We start from the raw sequence: 21,972 nt of genomic DNA on the forward strand, positions 1-21,972 counted from the left end.
ACTGGAATAACTGTACAATTTTTTTCAACTATAAATCACCAAGGGCCTATTAACCTATCTGGGAACACATTAGCCTGATACGGTGCAGTGCAGCTGGGCAATGGCTGAATAGCACCATTTGTCAGCCCCTGGGACAGAAGGAGAGGAACCCCTCTCACTCAAATCTATATGTAGCTATTTATTTCAAGAGCTCAGTAGCCACATGTGGTTGTCAGGTACTACATTCGCATTATTGCAGAAGTTCTACTTCACAGTGATGCTCTAGATAACAGAGTTACTATAGTTTGCCCAAACCATGATTGCGGAAATTTGGGGTGACTTTTATATCAACAGCGGCACTGTGATACAATTTTTTAAAAAAAATACATGTTTCTCTTTCACTAGTTCCTCAAAGTGGGAGACTCAGAATACTCAATATTTACCACAGTGCCTGGCATATAGAAAGTACTAATGAAGGAAAGACTAATCAGAATTCCATTGCGGGTGGAGGATAGAAAAACAGACAACAAAATAAAGTGCTTAAAAAAGTCCCTAGGAAAAGACATTGCAAATGTCAATAAAATATCTCCATTCTGAAAAGTCACACTTTGAAGAGTCACATTACTTGTTTTATACCAAATAGTGCTATTATTATCTATTTGTTTATAATACTTTTGCGTTTCCAGAATGCTTTTCCAAATGCTATTTAATTTGATCTGTACATAAATTCTGACAAGTTAGAAAAGTATTCTCCTTCTCATGTTGTAAATGAAGAAAAAAACCCCAAAGGCAATGTATTTTACCTGCCCTAGGGTCAAGAGTTTTATTAATTGGCAGAACCAGGGCTAGAACAAACCATAGTCAAGCATTCTATTACATCATAAAGTTCCTTAAATGCACAATCAGAGCCTCTAAGTTTTAAAAAACTGGGTAAAAAAAATTATCAGAATATGTCAGGTGCTATTAATTTAACGCTATTATAAAAGGTACTGGGAAAATCCAACTCTTTTTTTTCGTTTGTTTGTTTTAAAATAAAGAATCAAATGAGCTTCCTACTTTGAAAAGGGCGAAAATAATAGGATATTTTTATTTGAACTCTGTAAGACCCACTGTCATGATGAATTATTTTGACATTAGAACACTGTAGGTCATTACCATTAGAAACCATCTCTTCTATGATACATTTCCAGAGCCACAAATAAAAATTACTCATCTTCGCTTAACCAGTACACTGTATTCTCTAGATATCAACATTATACTATGTATGAAAATCTGAATTTAAATGTTAGCTGTGCCTTACATATTTTTTGCTTTAGAAGAAAATAAATTGCTACAAGATTCCTATATATTGACAGCTTCCATTTATATGTTTAAAATGATTCAATTTTAAAATACCTGATTTATATACAAAGCTTTTATTAGTATATATTCTTAATTATAATGGATAGCGCAAGACTTTGCAGCCTATATTAGTCCTTCCTGTGCCTGCTGATGGGTGAAATATGTTGGGGAAAAAAATCTAGATTACTGAATGCTGGAAGTAGCAGTCAACTTCATTCAGTCATGAAATTTATTACAAAAACAGGAGCAGCCATAAAATTACAGATAACAAAATGATTTAAAAGTTTCCTAGATGCTCTACCCGGTACAGTCAGCTATCATCCACAGAGCAGCATCTGCTATTTCTGGACAGAGGTGGCGTGGAGGGGGCATGGTGGGGAATCTAAAATGATAAAAATCCCCACTGTCCTTAATTGTTACTCCCATCACATATAACAGATGACCAATCATTGTGCTTTAAGTAACTTTCCATTTAAAAAAAGGAGACTACAATTTCCATATTCTTATTTAATTCAGATTTTACTAAAAAAGAAAGAACAATTCTTCTATAGGCCATACATACCAAATTAGCTCCACTTTTTAAAGAAAAAGTGTAAAAGAACTGTGATTTCTATACAAAGACAGATCCATATATTAAAGCTATGTATTATATAAGGTACTACACCTAAAGCAATCTAAAAATTTACATGTGCCTATGTCTCATACAGATTTAAGCTGAGGCAACAAAAAAATCTAGTGATACAGGGAATTGGTGGGAGGAAGATTCACCTACTAGTAGCTATTGGAGCTGACCTCAAAGACATTGAATGTTAACAGAGGAAGGCAGAGAACACTATTTAGCAGGACTCAGCTCTTCCCAGTTACTCAAGATATGTCTCTCAGATGTTCTTGGTCCCTGTGAATATGCAACTCTTTTAGTTCTGGAACAACCATTAAAAAAATACAACAGAGCATATAGAAAACACACAAATCTGATTTGCAAACACTTCCTTTCAAGTTTTGGTAGTTAACTAAGTTTAAGAGTAAATTTGTGTTCAAGTGATTTTATAACAATATATAAGTAAATATATAAAATAAATATGAATGTATAATATATTTAAGTTCATATGCATATTTAACAATTTTTAGCTAAAACAATAACGAAGAACAATATAGTAAGTTACAATTTCCTTATATAAAACATACACATTTAAGTGAGAAAATGTTTGCAAACCATACCTCTCATAAGCGGTTAATATCCAAAATACACAAGGAATTCAACTCAATAGCAAGAAAATAAATAACTTGATTAAAAATTGGCAAAGGACCCGAATTTCTCAGCATTTCTCAAAAGACACATAAATAGCCAACAGGAGCCAGGTGCGGTGGCTCACGCCTGTAATCCCAGCACTTCGGGAGGCCAAGGCAGGCGGATCACTTGAGGTCAGGAGTTCACGACCAGCCTAGCCAACATGGTGAAATCCTATCGCTACGAAAAACACAAAAAATTAACTAGGCATGGTGGCGCATGCCTGGAGTCCCAGCTACTCAGGTGACTGAGATGGGAGAATCGTTTGAACCCAGGAGACAGAGGTTGCAGTGAGCTGAGATCACACCACAGCACTTCAGCCTGGGTGACAGAGCGAGACTCCGCTCAAAAAAAAAAAAAAAGCCAACAGGTATTTGAGAAAGTACTCAACATTACTAATTACCAGAGAAATGCAAATTAAAATCACAATATCATCTCAAACCTGTCAGAATAGATATTATAAAAACAATAAAGGGTAACAAGTGTTGGCAAGGATGTTCTGGAGAAAAGAGAACACTTGTACACTGTTGGTGGGAATGGAAATTAGCGCAGCCACTATGGAAAATGGTATGGAGGCTCCTCAAAAAATTAAAAATAGAACTACCATATGACCCCAGCAATTTCACAAATGGGTATGCATCCAAAGGAAATGACATAAGTATGTCAAAGAGTCAGTCTAAATGGCTCTCAATGTTTGAATGCATAAAGAAAATGTGGTATGTCTGCACAACGGCATACTATTCTGCCTTAAAAAAGAACGAAGCTTGTCATTTTTGACAGCATAGATTAACCTGCAGGGCATTATGTTAAGTGAAATAAGCTAGGGGGTGGGACAAGTATCACATGATCCCACATGTGGAATTCAAAAAAGTTGACCTCACAGAAGCAAAGAGTAAATGATTAGCAGGAGTTGGGTGGGTGGGTGGGGATGGAATGGGATGGAGGGGTTTTGGATGATGTTGGTCAAAGGATATACAATTTCAGTTAGATAGGAGGAATAAGTTCAAGAGATCTATTGTACAACATGGCGACTACAGTTAATAATAACGTATTCTTGAAAACCACTAAGAGTAGATTTTAAGTGTTCTCATCACAAAAAATGATCAGTACATGAAGAAATGCATATGTTAATTAGCTTAATTTAGCCATTCTACAATGTGTACATATTTAAAAACACATTGTACATTGTAAATATATACAATTTTTGTTAACTAAAAAATTAATTAATTAAAAAGTATGTAAGTACTAATTCAAATCACTACCCCCAAAGTATGTATGATGTTCCCGAGGGAGGTAACTATCCTTAAACATCTGTCAACTGAATGAAGTAGTGGTTTACTTACAGGGTTAGGAGAAAAGCACTCTTAATTTGTGAAGATGCTGGTTGATAACTCTCAGAGATCTGATACTATAAGGATGTGGATCTCAAAAATCTTCAGTAGGTAGAGTATTGGTGAGTCAGAATTTTAGCAGCATATTATAACATTGCAGGAATTAAGACAATTTATACTACTAAAAATGGGCTATATAAAATCATGGTTGTAAGTTCACATACAAAAAAATAACCTAAATTACGGAACAGATAGTAGTATACTAGATTGTTGTATATTTTTAATTCATATTTATTGTAGTCATTATTGTTCAAAAGATTTATGAACAAATTTTAAGGTGAGAAGAGTCTGTTAACTTAATTATTTCCTGCAAATTAAGAGAAGATCCCCACGATTCAATTTCATTGGTGGAATATGTCCATCTTATAAGACATAAAAATATTAGTACGAGAAAATTTCATTAGTGCTGGTTCTATGACCTTTGGCCTCAGTTTCCTCATCTACAAAATAAAAGATCTGAGCTATATTTCTAACAGTAACTGGTGTTTTTTTCCTCTTAACTTTTATATTTTTTTCTATTCTGAAGTACTACTATTTTAAAGAGTCTGGAATTCTTCCTGAGACTTACGGATTTTATGGGGTTAGAGAAGCTAATTAATACATTTTTGTCTAAGCAGATTTAAAAAGAACTGAGTGAAATGAAGAAATTACTAGACTAAAACAATGGCTACTATGTCTTCAAGTTCTATCCGTTATGTGAGAAAAATTATCTGTATAACCAGGTAGACTATTTGGGAAAAGTCCTTGGTCAGAAGAGAGAAACAGTATTTTATAAAATAAAATAAGCAATTGAGTAAATGTTCAGAAGTAGCAAAGTCAAAGGCAAAGGGGTATACCCTGCAAACTCCACAATGGCCTTCAAACTGGTCTTCCAGTTTTAGAGAGACAATTAAGACTGATCTGGACTCAAATCTCTACATTTGCCACTTGCCGGCAGTATAACTTAAGACTCGGTTTCCTCGTTATAAAATAAGGACACAGGTACTTACTTCGTAGGGTTGTAGTGAGGACTAAAGGAGATGAGGTATGTAAATCTTTCAGTAGGTACCTGGCATACAGTAATAAATGGTGGCTTTATTTCACTAATCTATATCCCTATTCTTTTCCATAATGCAAACTCATACCAAATAAACCTTAAAAATTCAGCTTTGATTATGCCACTCCCCTATTTAAGATCCTCACAAATCTATTTATCATTGACTAAATCAAAACTCTTCACCTTGGCCCCCAAAGCCTTGTGCAATGTTATACAAAGTACCATTCTAGTCTTATCTCTCGATTCTTTCTTCTGGTAAGGACTTGGGCATTCCTGTTCTGTAGATCTTTTATGATTTGGCTCATGCTGATCTCTTCTTGGAATCTCTCCTCATAAAAGCCTACCTAGTCACCAATGCCAATAATTAATATAAACAACAATGATGACTACCATTTGTTAAATGCCTACTCTGTGCCAGAGAGATTTTTTTAACTATATCATACATTATCCGATTTATCTTTATACCTCAATAAAATAAAAATTATCTTCATTTTACCTATGAAAAAACTAAGAACTTCCAAGGTTACACAGGGCTAATAAGTATACAGCTTAACTCCAAATCTCATGTTCTTGACCTGGATTGAATTGCTCAATTCAAATACTACTTCTTTCAGGGAACTTTTACAAGAATTTACAACCAGATGCAATTTTTCCTTAAGCTTGAGTAGTACTTTAGAGGCATAATTAGAAACAGTCTGGTCGCTATCATTTAAAAAAAATTCATTTGACCAAACCAACAAACAGCACATCCTCTCTGGGAAACACTAGCTTGAGGAGAGGGATTATATCTTGTTTCTAACAATGGATACTCAAAATACAGGAACTTAAAATTTAAACTGGTGAAGTTCCTAGTGATACTTTTCCAGACTTTGTCAAGTGATACACATCCTAGCCAAGTGATAACACATCCTGGTCATAGAAGACAAAAGTTCAAAATTTGTTTAGTTACAGAGAACTCATTTGGCAACCAGGAACAATTATAATTTTGCTTCCCTTTTAAGTCCTATCAGTCCTTTCTTACTTTGTAAAGAAGTATTGTAGTGCTCCTCACATAAACTAATTTATATATTTAATGTGAGGTTCTCCAACCCAAGGAAAAAGAACATTAAAGGACTGAAAATCCCACAAAGAGAATGACAGGCCTTTTGTCAATATCACCACAAAAAATTTTTAACTGGTCTTTTAAATTTTCCTTGAAAGTGTTGGAAACTAATTACATAGCAAAGTATTAGTTATGCATGAAATTTAAGAACTCATGAAAAAAGCAGGCTTCAGAGAAAATAATATGACATGAGAATGTTACATATCAGAATGCTTCCAAATTTTCTTATTTACCTAATTCAATGGCTCCATTTTATGAAAGTACTTTTCATTTTAAAAAATCATGAAACATATATTTACATATAATACACAACCTCTCTTCAGTGGGATGGCTAAAATGGTGTCAATAGATATGAGACAGCCTGTAGTCTGACAGGCTAGAAGGATTTAAGACACAATGGAACAAAAATTAAAATGTGCCATAGTGTCAGAGCATGGGAAGATTTTTGCTAAGCGCAGACCCAGTGAATCGCTGGAGCTCTGTCTAAACACAAGCACTAACATCTCTGGCTGTGCTACACATTTCAATGGTCATCTTTTAAGTGACTACAGAAATCTAGGCAGGGAAAGTACTATATGAAACAGCTCCATGACTCTCACATGTCACAAAAGGGCTAATTTATGCTACAAAATGAAAAACGTTACATCATTTTCCACCAAGATACCATAAGATATAGCTCCTCAACTCCATCTTGAAAGTGCTTCTTAAAGATTCTGCTGTATTTCAACCGAAGCTGTATTTCTTCGTTTTATAATTACCATTTTCTGGTATCTCTATTTCATCAATCAAGCATTCTTTTCCATTTTAAAAGGCAAAATATCTAGAAATTTAATCTTTTCTGTAAACTTTCCTAAATGGATAATATTCAAAGACTTTCTTCAACGAACAATATTAGCTGTTTCTGCTTTTTTTTAATTGGGAGAGGAAAAAAAAACCCCAGTACTTTGTTTTATTCAGAGCAGGCTTCAAACACTGTGACTACTTTCTAGCAGTGTGTCAGTATGACATTTCAGGGGCATCTGTAACTAAATGTTTCATAATATACTACATATTGATGCTGGTAAGCCCCAATATTTTCCTTTATGGTTAATTATAATACTCCCTCATCAAGACTGAGGAAGATGTCAACTAAGTTCATATTTAAGAATCAGATTTCCTTTTTCAAAATACATAGTTCCATGTTATCAGACATTTGTATGTAGGCAGATAAGCAACTAGTGGATTTTTAAAAGTATTCTCACAAAAGCATACTACCTAAACTTGTGGAGAATAGAAGGATGTATTTTCTAAAAGCTTAAATAGTATGCTTATGTGAGAAAACCTTTAAAAATTCACTACTATACCTAATTATCTACTATGATTTAAAGTCTTTAGCAAAACTCAGAACCTTAAATATGTTTTCTTACCTCAGGAGCAAACATGGTCTCATAGGTAGGATTATACTGAACTTCTTTGACAGCAGGGTCAAGGTGAACTCCAGTCTCCAAATCTTCCTAAAAAGAATACGAAATAAATATGAAAGATCTGATAAATGACTATTTTATTTTAGAAGCCACATTAAAGTCACACTAGCCATCTTTAACATCTATTTTATGGTTATAATGTATCATATGATTAATAATTCTAATCAAGATTAATAAAATTAATGTATACAGTTAGTGTTAGAGGTTAAAATATATAAAAAAATTTTTCTTTTTGAAATACTAACTTTATTAAAACTTTAAAATTTTTAAATTTAAAACTAAATAAGTTAACATTACTCAAAGTCTTAAATTAGTTTAAGACATTCCAACTCTTCTTTGCTATTAACTCAAAAGACCCAAAGCTCTACTGCCAAATTCAAAAGAGGTATTTCTTTTTGTATTCAGCAAACTGTATTAGATATGTAACCAAATTGCACTTGGTTGGGTACTGGACAGGAAACAAAAGGAAGTGACAGGGCTTGAATCTTCTAAATCTAAAGTCTTACGATCTCAGTTAATATTTCAAACATCTTAAATTCATTTCCCAGATTACTGAAAATAAAAATCTCATCTCCACTGACGAATCACTGGTAGTATAACTTTTGTATAACTCCACCACTTACAAATATGACAATTCTCAAATTGGTATCTTTAGCCTGGACCTCCCCTGATTTCTAGAGACTTGTATATCCAACCTTCAACTTGGCATCTCTTCTCCCAAGATATCTAACAGACATCTCAAACTTAATATATCCAAAAGAGAACTCGTGGCCTCCCCTCCCTCAATGAATCCTTCCAGGCTTCTCTTAGTTAATCGCAATTCCACCCTTACAGTTACTCAGGTGAAAATCTGAAGTTTTCCTTGATTCCTCTTTATTTTACACTTTATATCCAATCCATCATCAAATCTTGTACCTTCTACAAAAATCCAGAATTCAACCACTTCTGACATCCTCTATTGAAGTGGCTCAACTTAACATCTTGTATCTGGGTTTTTGGAGTAGCTTCTTACCTGGTCTCCCTGTTTTCTGTCCCTGACCACCTATAGCCTCACTTCCCACAGCAGACAGTATGATTCTTTCAAAATATTAGTCAGGTTATGCTACTCCTATGCTCTAAACCCCTCAGTAGCCTCCCTAGTCAGAGTAAAAGCCTAACAAAGGCCTGACAAGGTCCATTACCACTGGTTCTCAGGAAGTAGGCAGGTTCCCTAGAGTAGTTTTACAGGGTATTTTTGTTTTCCTCTGTTGTCCTGTCTGAACATTCACATATTAAAAACATATTTGATTATAAGTACCTTTCCTTTAATTACTGCACTTATGTTCTATTTTAAAAATTGTAAAGAAGTTATATATCATCTACAAATTATATTTCAATAAAGTTGGTATTATAACATTGCTGTCATAAAATGACTGGTTGAGAATTTCCCCTCCATGGTCAGCCCCCTGCCCCTACTAACTTCTGTCTTCATCTAGCACTATGCCTGTGCTCACTTCACCCCAGTCTCATTGGCTCATCTGCTATTCCTAGAACAGGCCAAGGAACAATCCTGCCTCGGGGTCTCTACACTTATTGTTATTTCCCTTTGGAATGAAATGTTTTTCCTGTGGATAGCCACACGATTGTTATCTCTCCTTTTCAGTCTCTGCTCAGTTTTTCTGCTTCCCCCTTACCTTGTTTTATTTTCCTCCATTATATTTATCCTCAATGGACATATATATTATCTCGCTCTCTCCACTAAAATGTAAACTACACAAGGTGGATTTTGCACACACAAATGTACAATCAAACCCTTGAACTATCCCTATCATATCACCATCTTTATTCTGCTGGCCTCTTGTTGATGGTAGGATATATCCCCTAACACAATGCAAAGACAATGCAAAGTAACATCACGCATTCTGCAAAATAGATGGGATTTCATGCAGTTGATATTGATGTTGGAGAAGCAGCAATGCCACAGATAAGTGAAGATCTGGTAGAGTTAGACTAGCTGATGACCAAAGACTAAAAAACCGACAAGAAAAATACCATAAACCTACATTCACTGTTCCAAAATTTGACCACTCTTAAAAACACTTTACCATGGCCCCTGTATCAAAACAGGCAACTTAGTTTCTCTACTTCTTAAAGATTCAGAGCCTATCAGGTCTCTTGAGCTTCTCTTCTCTCTAAACTGCCCATATCTTTACCCTATCTTATCCTATCCTTTTCATGACTTCAATTACCACCCCCAATTTTTACCTGCAGCCTTAATCACACACCTAACTTTGGATCCACATATCCAACTGCCTACTAAATTTCATTATATGAATGTCCCACAGCATCAAACACTATGCTATGTCCAAAATAGAACTTACCATTCCCCCATGACTCCATCTTCACTAATAAATCAGGCACAGTCTTGCTGATTCTACCTGTGAATATTTCTCCAGCAATCTCACATTTACCCTCCCCTTTTTGCATCCCAGCTATACTGGCCTAGTTAGGGCTTCATTATATTTGCCCTGGCCTATTGTAATACTTCCTTATCTGCTTTAATACACCCTCACTTTTGCCATATTAGACTAATTGCTGATTTTTAAAAATAGCAAGCACTTTGACGCTTTCTGTGCTGCAGGCAATGTTACCGCCTTACATCTTAGGCAATGCCTTTATTATTTTATGTCGCCTTATTTTTCCTGATACCTTCCCTCCTCCTGCCTCAGGAAAACTGTTGTTTTTTTTGTTTGTTTGTTTGTTTGTGGTACTAAAAAAATGCTGTACTCTATTTGATAGTACTTGTGATATATTATTTGTTGCACATGGCTTTTACGTACATCATATATCCTCACTGCTCAGTAGAACACAGGGCATTCAGCACATATTCAATAAATATTTGTTAAATTAAATTGAAGAAAAGCCAAATCCATGGAGAAATTAAGTAGGATAAGGCTGGCCAACAATCACTGGATTTGGCAATTATGTCATAAAAAACCTTTGCGAGAGTGACTTTGTTAGTAAGGACTATGGAAAGCCATCTGCAAGAGGCAGAGGTGTAAATGAGGATCTAGAAAAACACCGTATAAATCCGTACTGAAAATATTTGGTGATAAAAAACAGAACAGATGGGGTATCAGGTTGAAGGATTTTCAGGGTCAAGTTTTTCTTCTTCCTTAAGAAGAGACTAAGTCAAAGATGTGGTCAATCGTAGGCTAGAAGGCAGGTGACGGCAGGGAGAGACACATGACAAAAAGGACCAGATAAAGGTACAGTTGTCCTGGAAGAGGTAGGAGGGAATAAAATTCAGGACACAGTTGAAAGATTAGCCTCTGAAAAGAGGAGTGCTCTCTTTGGGATGAAATAGAGATGACAAAGGTAAGAATGGGTGATAGATGACAGATGTTTGGAGATGTTGGGAATCATAATTGATCTCTTTATTTTCTTGGTGTAGTCAGGGCACAGGCATCTTTATAAAGCAAGCATGGAGCTCCAGATTCATTTATTCATTTCACAAATTTGATTGTGTGCCTACTATGTGCCAGGCACTGTCCTGGGCCCACAGAAATAGACAAAGATACCTGCCCTTGTGGAGTTTATATTGTAGCAGAGGCAACAGACAATAGACTATATAACACCTAAATAAGTTATACAGCTCTCTAGAAGAGGCTAAATAACATGAAGAAAAACAACACTAATGTGCCAGCACCAGAGTAGACACACTATTTCATATAATCTGTGAGGGTGTTAGTAGGATTAAGTCACTTAACCCGAGCTACTAATAGAATAAAAGGGAAGGGGAAGAGCTCAAAGTAACCACAATGAACAATGTTAAAGAGACCTAATTAGTGACAAATTAAACAATCACTGGCAGAGTAACGAGGTGTATCAGTCAGGGTTCTTGGTTGCAAGCAGCAGGCTGATTCAGCATTATAAAATCCTTATGAGTTTCTCTTAGAATTACCAGGAAGTGTGGAGAATAAGCTTTGACAAGTAGGCAGAAATAAAGGGTCAGTATACATTTAATAGATGAAATCGCAATTCAAAATTAATTATCACAGAACCCACCAAAATTAATCATCACAGAACCCATCCAGTGAGGATAATGACTGAACACTACTACTAAACTGCTATGGCTACCACTGGATGCTGCTATTGAAACTACTGGCCTGAGAAACTAGAAAACGTTGATTACCATTGCCAATTTAAGTCCTCTTTCCTGGCTTCTTTGCAGATAAATTTCAGATTAGAAAGCTTAGGTTGGTGCATCTGTTTGGCTGAGCCCATCAGATACACCCACCCAACAGTCCTGAGCCTTAGCTGAAAGGGAGCTGAATGAGAATAATCTGGGTTTTCAGCTTCTGAAGATGGGTGATGAACAGGGATGTTCTTCACATTAAAACCTTAAGAAAGGGGTTTCAAATGCTAGGCCACTGAAAAGATGACAAATATTATCTATATCACCCCAGAATGAACACTAGAATCTTCACTGATGAAAGATACTATCTTGCATACGGCCCAATAGCAAACTCAGTACTATAAAGTTAGCAGGTTACATACAAATTGCTTAAACTGCATAAAAGCTAAATTAAATGCTTTTCCCTCTTAATATTCAACTCCTAGTAACAAACTGCTTAAAATAACATGAGGCTTAGCCACATTCATACCTTCCCAAAGGATTTTATAGTGTACAGTTGCTAGAACCACTTTATAATATGGGATACGAGATCTTTCCAATTAAGGGTATTTAAAATATTCTAAATTGAAATTATTTTGAAGAGTATCATGACACATCAATTTTTAAATGCAAAGTACAATGTAAGAAATTACTGTTTATATAAGCAACACTGGCAGCCAATAAAAAATATAAGTAAGTCCCAGTCTCTGACTCCTGCTAAAATTATAGAACAAACTGAACAACCCTCAAGAAAATGAAGGGCTGTTATTTTACAAAAATTTAATTAGAAAACTTGGACAATACCACAACCTTGTTTTAACACCCATAGGAGTTCAATACCAATTAGGCATGCAATTGGAATTACCACAAAATAACAAATAATTTCTATTCAGTTTCAATTATCCACAAAAATTAAAAAGCAGGAAGTGAAGGGCACCCTGTGGGCCAAATAAGTTTAAATAGTTTATCTTTTGTTGATTCAAAGTAATTTGAGAATAAAACTAGGTAATATTCACTTTTTAGTCTTTTCCACATTTCTTCCTGTGTCCAAATAAGAAAAGAGGCATAAAAACACCATGTAAACTATAAAGCAGATCGCAAATATTATTATTATAAATTACTTATCAATTTATGGCACAGTTTTTTTTTTTCATCCCAGGAAATAGAAATGACTAAACTTCCTAATAGAAGAATTTAGGTGAATGATATAAAAGAAGAGAAATTCAGATAAAGATATCCTCTGAGTCTGGCCCTTAACAGATTGCAGAGGAAGAAGTGGTCCATTTGAAGCTCACAAATACAAGAAACACCACTGTTTCTTGAAAAAAACTGAAAATATGCCTCAAAATTAGAGGCAGAATTTTTATTTTACTTTAGTTGGCTATGCTAAGGCAAAGAATACACTGGGGGGAAGTAACACAGTCGCTGGTTGAAATGAGAGAAAGCCAGATCTGCTTTTGTTTTTCTAACCTTAAAGTCACTTAATAAGCAACTCTTGCAATCCAACAGGGTCCACTGCATGAATTCTAAAGTGCAAAACCTTACACTCTTGCATTCAAAAATTTTTGTTTAGAAAATACTCATTGTCATACATATACCGGAGAACACAAATATGCATAATTGGAGTTCCAGAAGAGAAGAGAGAATAGGACTAAAATAATATGTGAAGTGATAAGAACTGACAACTGCTAAGAAATGTCCAAAGGTCCACATTCCAAACCAATTGATCCACAATGAAATAAATCCAACAAATTCTGAACAGAAAAAATAAAAAGAAATCCATACACATGTGTCCTATAATAAAACTAAAGAATGAAACTGTATCTCAAAAAAATTGGGGAGGGGGGTCTTAAAAGGTGTCAAAAGAAAAAAGAAAATCACTTCCAAAGAGAAACAGCTACACTAACAGCTGATTTATCAGTAACAATGAAAATCAGAAAAGAGTAGAATATCTTAAAAGTGCTGAGAGAAAACTGCCAGCTAAGGAAACAACCCAGTGAAAATATCCTTTGAGAAATACAGTTAAATGAAAGCATTTTATTTATATATTTATTTATTTATGAGACAGGGTCTCACTTCGTCTCCCAGGCTGGAGTGCAGTGGCGTGACTCTGGCTCACTGCATCCTCTGCCTCCTTGGCTCCAGCGATCTCCCTACCTTAGCCTCCCAAGTAGCTGGGAAGTGCACGCCACCATGCCCAGCTAATTTTTGTATTTTTTCTAGAGACAGGGTCTCTCCATGTTGCCCAGCCTGGTCTGGAACTCCTGGGCTCAGGCGATACGCCCGCCTCGCCCATCCAAAACACTTTAAAAGACAAACTAAAACTGAAAGCATTTGCCACTAAATCCTCACTAAAGGACATTCTAAAGAATGTGCTACAGGCAGAAAGTGATACTTTGCATATGAGATGCAACAATCATCATCATTCACCATCATCTTGTGGAGGGTGTATGTGTATATGTAAGTGCATGCATATATACCAGACAACAATAGCTGAAGTAGGAGTACAGGGGATGTGAATAAAATTCAAGTGTTCTAAGGTTCTCGCATTGTTCAGTAGAAGGTAAAAGTACTGATCAAATGTGCTATGCTTTCTAGGGGTAACCACTTAAAGAACGGAAACTGACTGCATGACTTAAAACAATGTAATGTAATGATTTAAAAAATCCAAAAGAAAGGATGCCTAGCATACTAACTTTCTGCCTTTCCTTTTTTCTGTGATATGTGTTTATGACTATACTTTTAAAAAAATTGCCATGGCTGCATCTCACATGTTCCGTTGCATAGTTGCTGAAATGCAATGTCACAATTTTCAAATATGGAAATTTTATAGCTATCTTTTTGTGGTTAGTTTCTAGCTTAGATGCGCTGTGGTCAGAGAATGCGGTAATAAGATTTTAAATCTGTTGAGACTTATTTTATGCTCCAGTTCAGGGGTGGCTAACTACAGTCTGTGGGCCAAATCCAGTCCACAGTCTGTTTTTTTGTATCAACAAGCTAAGGATGGTATTTGCATTTTTAAAGGCTTAAGAAAAAAAGATGAAGAAAAAGAAAGGGCAAAAGAGAGGAAGAAAGAAGTGACAGAAACTACACGGTGCCAACACAGCCTGAAATATTTACTGTCTGGCCCTTTACTGAAGTTTGCCAATCCCTGGTCTAGCCCACGGTCATTTAAAAAATGTTTCATTCTGTTTCAATGCTTCAAAATGTTTTCAGTGCCTGAAAACAACATTCTGTGTTGCTGAGTGCCATGTTCCCTAAGACCTTTAGATGTAGTTTACTAATTTTTTCACATATTCTGTATCATTATTGATATTTTTTGCTTGTTCTATCAATTATTGAGAGGTATATAAAAATCTCCCACTGTAATTGTATATTTGTCCATTTCTCTTTGTAGTTCTGTCAATTTTTGCTTAAATATTTTGAGCTTACATTGTTTTATATCTCTCTGTGAACTGAACCTTCCATCGTGATGAAGTGACTCTTTTGTCTCCCGTAATGCTTTCTGCTTTAAAGTCTATTTTTATTGATGTTAACACAAACAGTGCTAGCTTTCTCTTGGTTAAAATTTGTCTGGTACATCCTTTTTATTTTTATTTTAGATCTTCCTGGAGGTGGTAGTCAGCATGGCAAGGCAAGAAAAATAAATAAAAGAAATAATGATTAAAAGAAAGAAAAAATACTGTCATATTTACAGCTGATATGGCTATGTAAGTAGTAAGATCAGTTGTAAGTAGTAAGATCAGTTAGAAAGTTAAATAAATGAAAAATACAATAGCATAAAAATAAGATACACCTAGAAATACCTCTAATAAAACTGTACAAGATTTTGATATGGAGACAATTACAAACTTCGGAAGAAAAAAAAAAACTAAAAAAAGGCCTAAACAAATGAACGGATATAACATTATCTCTAAGTTGACCTATGACTCAATGTACTCCCAAACAAAATCCCAACTGGGTATTAGTAGAACTTTCCAAGTTAATTCTAAACTCTATATAGAATTACAGGGCCCAGAAGAGCCAGCCAAAACATTCTTGAACAACAAAAAAGGGCAAGGGAACTGCCCTATCACCTGTCAAGCCATATTATTAAGAATGTTCACACTACAGACAAAAATTAATTTCATATGGATTAATGACTTAAATGTGAATAGTTTTCCAGAGATAATACAAGAGAATATTTTCATGACTATGAGTTAAGGATTTCTCAAACAAGCAACAGGAACCACAATACATAAAGGAATAATTTGATAAGCACAGACTATATAAATAATTGTTTGTAAACAACAGGGAAAAGTGAGAGACAAGTCACAAAAAGAAAAAAATTTTGCAACACACACAATTGACAAAGGATAGTATCCAGAATATGTAAAGATCTCCTAAAAATCAAAAGGAAATGACAACCCAATAGTTGCTTTCAAAAGAAAAAAAAATTAAACCACCAATAACATATATGAAAAGATACTCAACTGCAGGAAAGAGCTCAGAAAAAACATGGGTTAAAAATGCTGCATAAATGTATTCTCTGCCAAAATGCTTGCTATTAATCATAATATAATTAGTCAACTACAGATGAATATATTTGCATGCTTCACCTCTCCCTTGGTCATTTTCCAATTTTCCAATCATTTGCAGTCATTGTATTTACTATGCATAAATTTGTTTTCCCTTCATATAAACAAGTGTTGGTTCATAAACTAACAATGAGCAATGCCCTGTACTCTCTCATAGAACCCAGACCACTGGGTGGACTAGCCCCAGCTCTACTTCTAATGGACCTCTGGCACCTTATGCAACCTTTCCTCCGGGCTTTCCTTATTTATTCGTGATTGAACTAAGTGAGTTCTACACAAACACCTCCAACCCTGCCACTGCCTGTCCAGCTCTACATTTCTGATTCTTAATGTGCATACTTTTACAAGACTTTCTTTTTCATTCCATTCTCTTACCAAATATACTTCCCTAATCTTGTGTACTAGGCACCGGAGACACAAACGAATGGATACGTCTCTGGACCCCAGGGTCTCACAGTCCAGGGCAAAGAAAAAGATGAACAAGTCACGGCAATGTGCTAAGTGCTACAGTTAAGATATGATAAAGGGGCTAAGGTAGAATAGGAGGAAACGCGCAGTGAGACTGAAGGACCATAGTGTTTGGAATGGGGGAAGGAGGCACTAGGCAAGGGATTTCCAGGCAGAAAGACTAGCGTGGGCAAAATCTTCAGAGGAAGAAAGAAAATTTGGCTTTCAGGGCTTTGTAAAGAGTTCAGCATGGGAGAATAGCAGCCCTCACATGCTACCAAAAAAACTTAGAAATTACCCACTGGACAATATGGTGTCTTTGGGCAGGGAAGTGATAGGACGCAAGCGGAATTTACAAAGATCATTCTAGGTGCCCTGTGGAGAAAAGAATGGGGTATAACACTGGGAGACAAGAAAGGAAGAAGTAGAAATATCAGTTAGAAAGCTACAACTATCTGAAGAGAAATGATGAGAATCTGAACTAACCAGTGGCAGCAGAAGAGAGAGATTTGATGAATATCATTGAGTTAAAGTGGACAGGACCCACTATCGAAAAGAAGAGGCTGAAAGAGAAAGAAAAGAATAACTCCTGGGAGAAATAAGGAAGATATGAAGCCTGCACCGGTGAAAATAGTGAGGAAGGAGTTGATATGAGATAAATTAATGAAACAGAAATGTTAGAATCAATTGAATGACTAGCTTCAGGGGCTGAGGAAGAAGGAAGAGAAAAGGATACCTCCTTTGTTCTTGGCTTGAAATAGTGGGTGGATCGTGGGATCATAGATCAAAATGGGGAAAACAGAAATGGATTTTGAGGGAAAGAAAATAATTTTTCAACACACTGAACTGGAGGTGGCTGAGTGCCAACCTGCAAGAAACAAATGTACAATTACAGTGGGAGATTTTTATATACCTCTCAAGGTTGTAAGCTAGCAAGGAGGATAGAACTGGAAATAAAAGGATAGCAAGCATGTGGCACTGTTAAAAGGGCTTTACATCTTTTATGGCAATTCTTATAATTCTGTTAGATCGGTACTACTGTTATTCCTACTTTACAGATCAGTAAAAATTAGGTGCTGAGCATTTAAGCAACTTATCCAAGGTCCCCAGGTGGGTAAGTGCTGGAGGCAGGATTTGAATTACAGTCTTAATTCCAGAGCCTGTGCTAACCATTTCACGGTGTTCACCTTGAGCTAGGGGCAGCACAGACTGAGGCTGAAGGTATGGAAGAATATGTGGAATGCAAAGAGGACCAAGAGCAGAGTCCTGGGAAACACCAGTATTGAAAAGGGAGAGTAAAATAATTGGAACAGAATGCTAAGTAGAGCCCCATGGAAGCGAAATGGAGAGAAAGTTTCAAGAAAGAGGAACTAATGAACAGTGTCATTTGATGCAGACATTTAAGTCAGATGGCTGAACTTGACAACTGCAAGGCCTGGGACATCACTCACAGACAGTTTCCCAAGAGGGTAGGGCCAGACTGCATCGGGTTGAGGAGAAAATGAGATGAAGACAAAAAGAGAGCTCCAAAAAGCTGAGCTGTGAAAGGAGAAGACTCAGGAGGTTACTGGAGGGGCGTAAGTTTGGAAAGTTTTGTTTTGATAGGAAGTTAGGATTCTAAGCATTCTTTCACGCCAGATGCCCATTTTTAAAAAGTAAAATTCACAGACAGCTTGTTAAAAATCTGTAAAACACTTCTTAAGTCATTAAACTAGACTTGGGGACATGATACAAAGGAATTTTTGGACACCGCCTCCCATCTTCACATCTTGAGCTGATCACCTACCTCGGGCTCTACTGGGCCTACACTATCAATTGGTAGATGCTCTCATCAGGCTCTAGACACATCAGCTTTTCCTCAGTTCTTCAAACACACTAAGTTCTTTGCCTTCTCAGGCTTGCCTGTCACCTTTGCCTGGAAACTCTTGCCTGAATCAGCTTCCTCCATTGAGATCATGCAGCTGTTTCTCAAATCCAAGGCCTTTTTCTCACTGTATTAACATACATAATCATAAAACATTTACTGCACTCTCACTAGTTACCAGGCTCTGTGCTATATGCTTTATTTGTGTAATTTCACTCAATTTTCACACTCATCTTCTCATGTAAACAGGTGTTTTGAAAATGATCTCTGCTTGTACAGGGAGGAAAGAGAGGAGGCTGCATATCTTGCCCAAGTTCACATAAGTGGTGGTGCCAGGATTAGAACCTAATTTTTCAAAAATAAAACAAATCGAGGCCGCTGCTCACTTCAAGTGAAGGTACAATACTCTAGTTTGGGAAGTCCTGATCTAATGTTATTTATATTCCGAGATTACATCTGCACTTTACAGGCTATGTCCCTAATTCACAAATTCAAATTTCACCCCCTCTTTCCACTTGCTTTCTGATGGCGGGAGGTAAGGGCAGAGAGCATCGGAGGGCTATTCCGAACTTCCAATTCTGCTTCTCCCGAGGATGCATGTGGGAAGGAGAAGAAATTCAAACGTTAGCAACTTATCTCTGAGCAATGAGGTAAGCCGGGACCTAACAAGCGGCTGGCAGTTTTGGAGCTGAAGCCAACAATTCCCACACCGCATCAGTAGCAAAGGTGCTTACCTTAACTGCCACCTCCGGAGCCGAGTCCACTGCCACTGCTAGAGACGGCTTGGCTGAAGGCGATTTAGTCAAGTGCATGAGGGAGTCGGCGGCTGGCAGCGGACATCGACTGCTCTCACTGTCCGAGTCCGATTCGGACCCTGAACCCGAACCGTAGGAAGCGGCCAGAGCTGCAATCGCAGCCGACATGACGGCAACAAATCTTCTGCGGGGACCCTGTCAGGGCGGAAGAAGAGGAGGCTCCCAGGTCCTGACAGATTGCCATGGAATACATCATTAACTTTCTTTGCTAAGAAATAATTTCTTACATTTTGAAACAACAAGCTAATTATTATTAGAATAACTACTGTCGAAATGAGAGCTTAAAAAAGTTTATCTAGGGAAAAAGAGAGAATTATAATAGCTTATAACTTTCAGGACCTAGTGGACTAAAGAATACGAGTTCCAAAATACCTTGAGGCCTCGCGGTCCTGCACTCCCAGCGTGCAGCGCGGCAGGAAGCACCAGAGGGCACAATGGGAAGTGTAGTTTGGAACGAGGGGGCGGGACGGGGGCGGGTCCCTCCTTGACCCCGCCCCCGAATGGATGTTCCATTCAATTGGCTGTCATCTTCCCTCATTCCCTAGCCAAGCACTGTTCTCTCCGTCCCCCTCCCCCAAACTGAGGATTGGGCAATACCACAGAACCTCAGGAAAGGGGGGAAGAGCGAGCTTCGGCCCCACCGATGGAGGAGTGGGCGGAGGCTGGGTTTCCCACCTCGACTGCACCTGGGCACTCGAGGCTGAAGAGGAAAGTGAGAATCTGAAGTTTTGAGACCTCTGACTGGCCGGGAATAGCTCCTGGGGCAGGGGGCAAGGATGGGACCATAGCCGGAGAGAGTCCCGCGGTCCCCCCTGCTTCTGGCGCGGGTCCCTGCGTCCGGTTGTGGAGCGTCTCGCGCGGGGAGGGGGCGGGGGGAGCGGCAGCTCGCGGTGTTGTTCACTCGCGCGTCGAGCACACGGTGGGTCCGGCGGCCGGTGGGCGCCCCAGGCGGCGTTCCCAGTGGCCTGGCGCCTCGGCCGCTGTCCTGAGCGGGTTCCGCCCCAGAGCCCGACCCTCCTGGGGGCCCTAGGTGGAGTCCCGCGAGCCGAGGGGGACCGGCGACCGCTGCCGAAGCATGAAGAAGGGGTAAGCGAGAGCCCCCAAGATTTCACGGTGAGCGCGAGTCCCTGAGGAATTGCTTTTTTCGGGGAGGGGGTGCTGGGAGAGGAACTCTTCCTCACCGGCCGGAGCAGACCGAGGGGTGTGTGGCCCGCATAGGTGACAGGGATGGATGGGCGCGCCTCCCCCGCCCCGGCCCCCACCCCCATCCGCGGGTTTCCCGAGCGCCCACCGCCCACCCGCCAGCCGGGCTGGGTGCCGAGGGAGACGGCGGCGGGCGCGCCTGGGGCTGGGCTGCAGGGACCGCCCCGGGGCTGCTTTCGCCGGGGAGACTGCGGGTCTCACCTGAGGTGCCACCGCCCGGGCTTCCCTGCCCACCCGCGCCCACGGTCCGCCCCGTGCCTCTTTCCGGGGGAGGCGGTAGCCCCGGGCGACAGAGAAACCTCTGCTCGCTCTACGTGCCTGGAGCTTAGTAAAGCCGGCTCGTGCGTTTGCGTGTTTGCTCCGCGAGTCGGTGTCTAAAGACATAACGGTAAAGCGAGTGCAGGCATCCTTTTCTTGGTTGGAAGGGTAGGCGAAGCAGTGCTGTCGCTTCTGGTGCCCGTTCGTGGGGGCTGCCTCGGGCAGAGTTAGGGAGCCGCTCACTCAGCGCTCATGTCGGCAGGACTCGCCCATTGTGCCACCCAGATAATTATTCAACTATGCAGCATCCATTGCACCTTTCCCATTTTTCTTTTCCCCTTGCTACAGCATGCCCCCTAGCTTCGGTACTCTGACACCTTCTCTTGCACTTGCGGATGATGAACTGGAATAACGATGAAAGAAAGCACATCCTATCTCAACATACACGACCTGCCCTATAACTGATTAATTAATTGATCCCCAGCTAGACTAGGTGCTTAAATATGACTTACTCTAATCATTTCCTTTTCTGTATAATAAGGTGTGCGGTGGATTCGACCTAAATTTTTTCTTTGGTGTTAGATTCACGGTTAGCTAAGGTCTTTTTTCTTTTCACTAATTAATGTAATTGACTTATGGGTTATTCAATCCGTCTAATGTTCTTAAATTTAAACTTGCATGGTAGCTAACATTCATTTTTCTGATCATAGCACTATATCATGATTAAAAATGCAGTCTAAATTTGAACTCTCAGAAACAGTTTATCCTTTATGCTCTAAGTTTCTGTTAGGAAACATATTTTTGTTTATATTGAATATTCGAATGAAGTATTTGATGTAAAATTTCGGAAGTTTTGAATAAGAAAAGTTTTGTATTTGTTTTTCAGTAACAGAATATGTCATTACTAATCGTTGCCTTTCATTGAATGGAAGAATTTAATATTTAAGGTGAGGATTTTAACCACCGTATCAGTCATTCCCTAATTTATCTGATTTTATTTTTTATTCACTTTTGTCTTTGCAATATCTTGTATTTAATTATTTGTTTTAGAA

At 38.2% G+C, this 21,972-nt stretch overlaps 2 protein-coding genes across 9 annotated transcripts in view; one reads left to right on the forward strand and one right to left on the reverse strand.

Annotated features, from left to right (window-relative positions):
- Nucleotides 1–19,822, reverse strand: part of LOC116275379 (pre-mRNA-processing factor 17) — a 48,800-nt gene extending 28,978 nt beyond the window's left edge. Inside the window, exons 1-2 of the mRNA XM_031667507.1 lie at nucleotides 19,379–19,822; nucleotides 7,544–7,630 (exon numbers count right to left, since the gene is read on the reverse strand). Coding sequence (XP_031523367.1) covers nucleotides 7,544–7,630; nucleotides 19,379–19,567 — 276 coding nt within the window. The 5' untranslated portion in view covers nucleotides 19,568–19,822. The remainder of the gene's footprint in view (nucleotides 1–7,543; nucleotides 7,631–19,378) is intronic.
- A 174-nt stretch (nucleotides 19,823–19,996) lies between these two features.
- LOC116275380 (wiskott-Aldrich syndrome protein family member 1) overlaps nucleotides 19,997–21,972 on the forward strand; it is a 73,232-nt gene continuing 71,256 nt past the window's right edge. For 2 of the 8 annotated variants that reach the window (XM_031667508.1, XM_031667509.1), the window contains exons 1-2: nucleotides 20,359–20,572; nucleotides 21,807–21,867. The gene's annotated coding sequence lies outside the window, so the exon portion shown is untranslated. Of the gene's footprint in view, nucleotides 20,573–21,806; nucleotides 21,868–21,972 lie in introns of all 8 variants that reach the window. The other 6 variants (XM_031667511.1, XM_031667512.1, XM_031667516.1 and 3 more) reach the window with 5 other exon arrangements.

Source organism: Papio anubis, chromosome 6 (genome assembly GCF_008728515.1).
Source record: "Papio anubis isolate 15944 chromosome 6, Panubis1.0, whole genome shotgun sequence".
Classification (NCBI taxonomy): domain Eukaryota; kingdom Metazoa; phylum Chordata; class Mammalia; order Primates; family Cercopithecidae; genus Papio; species Papio anubis.